Below are 7,781 nucleotides of genomic sequence, written 5' to 3' on the forward strand. Positions count from 1 at the left end.
GCTATTGAGGGACTAAACGGTGACAGATATAGCTCCTCGTTTTAAGCATGGTGGTAAGAGAACTGTTGTTTATTTATTCCCTGAGTCAGTGACGCCCAGCAGTATGCCAGGTAACTTCCTCCTAAAGATGCTTTTGTTCTTAATTTAAGAATTGTCACTGAGTGACGACTCTATGATTTCACCGCTTAGTGAAGACTCTCAGACTGAAGTGGAAGGTGTGTTTGTGTCTCCAAACAAACCTCGAACAACTGAGGATTTATTTGCAGTCATTCACAGGTGAGGCAACAATACCAAAGGTTTTGCTTCTTATGGTGCTTCTCATGAAAAGCAAATGTGGGAAAGCCTTGTGACTTGTAATACATTCAGCAAAAAGTTAAAAGCAAGCAAAGAGAGATTATTTTTCCAAATCAAATTGATAGACTTGTATTGAAGTTGGGAAATCTGAGTCTTTATGTATAGTTAGATAGACCTGAAGAGAGAGACTTTCATAAGAAATGCTGAAAGATGGTGTTTTTTTCCCTAAGAAAGACATTCTGGAACAAGTCTTGATTTGAAAACAATTTGTGGTTAAGTCATTTAGAGTGAAAGCTCAAAAACTCTCGTGCAAGCTCTGACTTTTAAATAATTTCTTGAACCTAAAAACATATGCTGAGAGCTGTCATCCTACACTAGCAGAGATAAATGTAAGTTGATTCACTAAACAGAGCCCCAAAGTTGAGACAAGACAGTGTATGAAAACCTGCCCATTTCATAGCTCAGAACAATTAATCACTACTTCTTTTTACCTCTCTTCCTAAAACTTAAATTTCATTAATAACACCAGCCTTTTCTCAAGTGAATGCTCCATAGCCCACAAATAGGGGGTGTCCTCTGGGCTGCTTTTCCATGACAGGGCCAGTCCATGCTGCCCATTCACATTCTCTCATCTGCCTCCTGCATCCTTGGGGTCCATGTCCGTATTTGCAAGAATACTCCTTGCAACCTGTGACAGATGAACAGAGCACGAACCAGCCCTTGGAAACCAAATCCATATCAGACTGAGCTGTCCAATCAAGATGTGCCTACCCCTTTGATCATTATGACTGTCTTCTTCTCCTAGGCCTTGGTGACCTACGTGGGACTCCCAAGGCATAAAACTTGGGGACTGTCTTTTCTATCTCGTGACGTTATACTTTTTGAAGCAAGTTCTTTGCCGGCAGCTTACCATTGTTGTCCCTAGAATTCTACTTTTTAAGGGAATTTGTGTTTTCTCTTGATGCGGTTCTCTCATAATGAAGAAGCATTGCTCTTCAACAACGTTTTTACAAGAGGCCATCAGAAATGGCTTCTGTGTGTACCCTGGCGGGCACACTTCTCCATTCACAGAGTGAAGAATCATAAGTTTACTTTTCTTTGCCCCTGTGTGTAGTGTAAGCCCCGATTATATTCCTCTCACCCCACTTTATCTTCAAGCTTAGGACAAGTTACTAAAATGCTATGTTAGTTAAAGAGTCAAGTTTTTACCCCCAAAGAACAATGGAATAGTAGACAGAACTTAAGTAGTGGAGTCAGAAAGACCTAGAATTGAATCCTAATGCTGCCACTTCCTATCCAGTCTGGAGTCAGTTAAAACCACTCTACCTACTCCCTTACTGGAAATGCAGATGCCTGTTGTTCACATATTCAGTTGTGATGATAAAATAACATTTTCACGACTGGACTATGGGAGTATGGGAGATGCTTAAAGCAAATGTTAGCTTGCAACTCCTACCCTATTGGAGTGCTGGACACTGGCATACACAAGATAACAACCACAAAGGATTCAGTGAACCCAAGTCAGACTGGTCTCCAATTGCAAGCTGACATTTTCTCTACCCTGTCATTTTTAGGTTGGTGAGAGAGCATGTTGCCAATACTTATCAGTGAACTGAATCAGGCTGCACATTCACTGAATTGACGCCAGTTTACTTTTAATCAAGAGAAATAATATGATGGGTGCCTAGGTTTGGTAGCTTTACTGAATTTCGTAATCTTAGATTTGCATTTGTGTAGGAGCTATCTGTCTGTCTATCTATCTTATCTATCTATCTATCTCTCTCTCTCTCTATCATCTGCAGCACCGTGACAAGAATGATTTTGTTCTCTTGAGCACTTACAGTATACAGAGCTTTAAGAGCTCCAGAGGTAGTATAGGATTTCAGCTCCTCACAGAAAGTTGGCTTGCTGATTAATACACTCTTGACGTCCCTAGGCAGCTATGGACAATGGTATTTGCAGCTCAAAATGGATTGACTTATTTAAAAAGTCATGTAAGAAATTTTTTATGTGGAGGAATTTAAAAAGCAGACAGAACAGCATCATGCACACCCCCCCCACACACACACGTCCATCACCCAAGCCTGTCAACCGTCAACCCATGCATGGCTAATCCTGTCCCCTCCACACCTCCATCTGCTTTGCTCTTCTGGCATTGATTGGAAGCCAAGCCCAGACATCAGAGCATTTTATCTGTATCGCAGAGACAGATTAATAAGAGAAAGGTACAGTCTTTCACCGCCTACACTCTAACTGGGAGTCAGATAGCAGTAATTTCTTATACTAAAACATCCCAATAAGTCCTCCTGTAGAACCTTTAGCCTCCACATTAGTCATTATTTGAAATGGTAATTTCCAGAACCTAATTTACGTCCACTGGTTATTGGAGAAGGAATGTATCTCACTCCTCATTGCCATAGCCCTAATGCTTCCATGCGATCAGACAGGGTGCACCAAAATGCTCTTGAAGATGATGTATGAATGTGACTTAATGCTTTTAGCTTCATTAAAATGTATCTGGACTGAGATTCCTTTTTTTCTGAAAAGGTCCAAGAGAAAAGTACTTGGAAGAAAAGATTCTGGGGACATGTCTGTTCGAAGCAAATCGAGAGCTTCTCTTGGCAGCAGCAGCAGCAGCAGCGCTGGTTCTGTCACTTCACCCAATAGTGTGACCACCCCAAATAGCCACAGGTCTCCTGGCCTTATCTATCGAAATGCCAAAAAGTCCAATACATCGAATGAAGAGTTTAAGCTGTTACTCCTCAAGAAAGGCAGTCGCTCGGATTCCAGTTACCGCATGTCTGCTACTGAGATCCTGAAGAGTCCCATCTTGCCCAAATCTCCTGGGGAGCTCACCGCTGAGTCCCCCCAGAGCACCCATGAGGCCCATCAGGGGTCACCTGGGGCAGAAGCATTGTCCCCCCTCTCTCCATGCTCCCCGCGAGTTAATGCGGAAGGGTTTTCCTCAAAGAACTTTGCCACCTCAGCATCGGCAAGGGTTGGACGTTCTCGGGCGCCCCCTGCAGCCAGCAGCAGCCGCTACAGTGTCCGGTGCAGGCTGTACAACGCACCCATGCAGGCGATCTCTGAGGGTGAGACTGAAAATTCTGATGGGAGCCCACACGACGATCGATCCTCCCAGAGCTCTACATAGGTGGCTTGTGCCAGGCTGGCTGCCAAAGGCCAAAAGCCTTAGTCACGTGAAGATGGAGGAACAGAACAGAAGACTAGGGAGAAGTCAGAACATCACGGGGTACCATCACATACTACCAATAAATTCCTAAATATGTGCTGGGGAGACGAAAGGTGGTTTGGTCTTTCCTGATTATTTTCCATGTTTTTAGGTAGCTGCACTGTCTTTCACATTTTTCTTTAGCTTAGTTTGATTTATCCAACCTCATTCCTTTTGATAAAATAGAATTCGAAAATGTCTGCTTTTCATGAAACCTAGAGAAAAGTTTTCCCAGAGCTGCCTGATCAGAAAACAAAACCCTCACTGTCATAATTCTTAAGAAGATGAAATTACTCTGGAGGTTTGGTATTTTTTTACATTAAAATGAACTAAAGCAAAATTTAGAAGAAAGGACTACACACATGTAAATACCATATTTTTGATAAAAATGTGTAAATAGATTTATCAATGATGAGTGGACATGTGGCCAATTATTTACCACACACCAACTGTTTATAGAACACAACAGATAAAATGTAATAATTGTATTCTGTGAATACCATTTTCATATCGAATACCATATTTAAATGTCCACCAATATGATTTCTGAGTGATAAACCACAAATAAGAATTTTAAACTGGTAAAATAAAGGAAATCTTGAGGTCATATACTGAAATGTGATTAATTTAAAATAATGAATTCAGACCTAACCATTTTTGTGACAAATTGCAGCACCAAACAAGCGAATAACAGTAATCACGTGGCTATAGTTTGCCATGTGCTAATTTGAACAGAATGAAAAGCATGCTTTTGATTTTTTTCGTAATCAATACGAGAAATCATCATTCTCGACACAAAGCCCTGAACAACAGCATTGACAGTGTCCTTTGAACTTTAATTTTTCAACGGATTGCTTTAAAGAAAAGGAGTAGGGAAAAGAGTAGTTAATTTTAGGTTATGTTGTATATTGGGCTACTAGGGACGTAAATGGTCATAATCTAATGACTATAATCTTTAAACTCCTTCAGCAGTCTAGCAATTAGCTCCAGGTTTTTTAACTAACAAAAAGAAAACATAAGCATGCCACAGAGCTGTTGATTCATCAGTAAATACCTGCAGTGAGTTTTCTGAAGCTTTCTCTCTGTGCCGATGAGATTCATGCTACCTAAAAATGAACAGAAATGACACTGTGAACAATGTAGTTTTAAAAGTTGGGAAATAGGTATGTGTATATGCATTATTTATATTCACTGTTAAACTGGGAATGGGGAACAGCTCTGGTTCACAAATGCTACATACAACTGAGTTTTTGTCTGATTTTACTATATCTGCTTGATGGCAAAAGGGGAAGGGTGGTGGGTGGGAAAGGAAATGTCAGGGCAAGTGCGCTGATAAAATGAAGGCAGGGAAACAAGCTGAATTACTTGAAATTACTTGAATTTTCTTGTCTTAAAACTGAAAAAAAAGTGTAGTTACAAGTTGAAATCTTCAAATAGTTTTTACACTTCTGATTTTAACATGAACTGATGCTAATATTTGAAATGATATGTCAGAAATATAAGCAGTTATGTATTTAGAATATGTTTTGAATGGGAGAAGGTAGAAAGTAGAGAGAACTAAGAAGGGATATGGCCTATAAAAGAACAGACTGAGATTAGAATGATAGAACATAACAGAGTTACCAAGAAATTGATATGCAGCTAGCTTTAAGCTTATGCAAGTGGTATTTGGAAAAGTAGGATGTGTGAAAGGAGGTTTGTGGTTTTGTTTAATTCATGCAATATGAAGGAGAAAGCCTGGTCTAAGAAGATGCTGTCTTTCAACAGAAACACTTTCTAAGATGTTACAGATTGAGAATTAGAGAATCTGATTGCTGTTTGGTTTCTTGTTTGTCTGGGAAGAAAAAAACATGTCTGGATTCTACTACTTGTTTTCACTATCAAATTGTTTCTTAATTTCTTGTCATCCTTGTATGTAAAATGGGTGCTGGGGGTGGCGGGGTAGAGGAGGAAGAATGTGTGTGTGTGTGTGTGTCTGTGTGTGTGTGTGTGTGCGCGCGCGTGCGCGCACGCGTGCACGAACACTTGTGCTGGGATAGATAAGCTACCTGGTAAAGGGTACATTTGAATATTTACAAGGTGTTATACTTTTTATTAAAAGAAAAATGTTTGGGGGTTTTAAAAAATGGACCATCATTTCTTATTGGAACCCTTAGTTAAGAAAACCAGCATGGTTTGACACCACATGAGAACATGAATATCTTTTTCTCATGCTTTGAAAAGTACACTTGGCGAAATTTTAAAAATAAAGTTTTTAGACAAATGCTTAAGAAACAGTCATTTCCAGTCACAATAGGTGATCTTTTGTAATTTTCATAAAAGCAGTTCGTTTGCAGTATGGCTTTTGTGTAGTTAGGGGTTTTTTAAGCATAAAGAAAGGTATGTGGGCTTTAAAAGTGATTCTGAATCTTGAAAACACATTAATTGGCTTTAATAAATATGTCACCTTTTCATTATTGACATTAAGTAATGGTACCATATATATTGACTTGAATTGTGAGGCAATAAAATACTTTCTGTATGTAATGGTCACGGAACTAACCCTTATAATATAGTTTTACTTATTTTGTTTACTCTAAAAATCTATAGCAGAGTTTCTCTATTTTATATTTCATAGATTTAAAAAAACCCAAATAAAGATGGATTTTAAATTCACTGTGGAAGAGTATTGAGTAACAAACTGAGTTTAAAAAAAGCAAGAAATTCCTTAGTAATTTGGAATATTCTCCATGGCTTTATTACATAGCATAAGAACAAGATTTAGAGTACTATCTTCACCATCACTGCTGTCTTGAAGCAGGGTGCACACATTAGGTATTAGAAAAAAACATCAATCCAAACTTTTCTTCTGTTGTTTGCACTGATGCTAATTTTTTGTTCTTTTATGTTTCTACATGTCTGTGTTGTGTGGGGGAAGCTTTTTCCTTACTTTTCTATTTTTTATTATTTTTTATTTTTTTGGCTAAGTAGAGGACATGGACTAGTTATAGCAAACAAAACACACTGTTTGCTCTTGCCAAAGGTCAGTGAGTGAGTACATTTGCTGCAGTGGTAGCTGATTAAAGAACTAGATCATGACAAAGATTTAAAACTATGAAGAAGGTTACAGTGTAACTATTTTGGTACTAGAACCAGTTCATGCTGGCCGAAAAGACAATGGTTTGTGGACTTGCATCCATTTTGTATTTTTGTAATATCTGTAAATATGAACTTTTTAAATTGCAAAAATGGTTTCTTTTGTAAGATGTTTTCAACGTTTACATTCAATTCAAGCCTTTGTATATTTTAGAGCTGTGCAACACTTTAAGTCTTGTATTTATTTTTAGTAAAAATGGTGACAGTTTCATTGTGAACCCCTCAAAAAAATGTACCAGAAAAGTTTGATTACCTAGAAGTGTGTATAGAAACTGCAAATAAACGTGACTGCAATTAAACAACTGGTTTCTCTCTTCACTGTTATATAATTGCATTATTGGGGTTTCAAAAACGCAAGTTTTTTATAGGAAACTGGACATAAAGGAGGGGAACTATTATAGCAAAAGTATGAGCCAAGTAATAAAAATGGTAACGAATATTGTCTCTACAATGGGCTCTAATCTAGTTTTGTGTTTGAGAGGAGAAAGAACCCAAATCCAATGTCCTGTATACTTTCCTTGTAGCTCCTCTCTGGGCCAGGAAAAGATTTTTGCCTTTACATTGAAATACTCACCTTTGCTTCTGATAAGTACTCAGACTGTGCCTCCTTCCCAAAATGGACAGCCTTGATATATGTAAGACAAGATGCTACTAAATAATATCGTGTACTCTTTATTATAATACATAGCAAATTAATGTGCCAGATACTGTTCGTATCAAGTGCTTTGCTTACTCTAACTCCCCACGTTGTGCCCATTTTACGGATAGGGAAACTGAAGCACAGAGACGCTATTTGACTTGCCCAAAGCCATAGGGCAACTGAGTGTTGGGGCTGGGGTTCAAACCCAGTAAATCTGGCTCCAGGATCTCTCTCCACCCTGAGGTAACAACTTTTTAAAATAACTTTCCGCCTGTTTGTACCAAACTAAGATTGCCAAGGTCGATTGCTAAGGCCCCACCCCTCTGCCCCTTCAAATTCCAACACTGACGCGTACGTCTAGGATTCAGTCAATGTCCGTGGTGTGTCATTAGAAGGAGGAGGAGAGGAATTACACTTTTTTTTAAAAGCTTCAAATAACCAGTCAGTGACCGTGGGGAGGCCTGGAGCCTAATCGCCACA

The 7,781-nt window shown here is 38.9% G+C and overlaps 1 protein-coding gene across 5 annotated transcripts in view; it reads left to right on the forward strand.

The window, feature by feature from the left end:
- Nucleotides 1-6,957, forward strand: part of NHS (NHS actin remodeling regulator) — a 344,627-nt gene extending 337,670 nt beyond the window's left edge. For all 5 annotated transcript variants that reach the window (XM_074323429.1, XM_074323430.1, XM_019755449.2 and 2 more), the window contains 2 exons: nt 150-276; nt 2,842-6,957. In XM_074323429.1, coding sequence (XP_074179530.1) covers nt 150-276; nt 2,842-3,448 — 734 coding nt within the window. In that variant the 3' untranslated portion in view covers nt 3,449-6,957. The remainder of the gene's footprint in view (nt 1-149; nt 277-2,841) is intronic.
- Nucleotides 6,958-7,781: the final 824 nt, after the last annotated feature.

The sequence above is a fragment of the Rhinolophus sinicus genome, chromosome X (assembly GCF_036562045.2).
Source record: "Rhinolophus sinicus isolate RSC01 chromosome X, ASM3656204v1, whole genome shotgun sequence".
NCBI classification, from domain to species: Eukaryota; Metazoa; Chordata; class Mammalia; order Chiroptera; family Rhinolophidae; genus Rhinolophus; species Rhinolophus sinicus.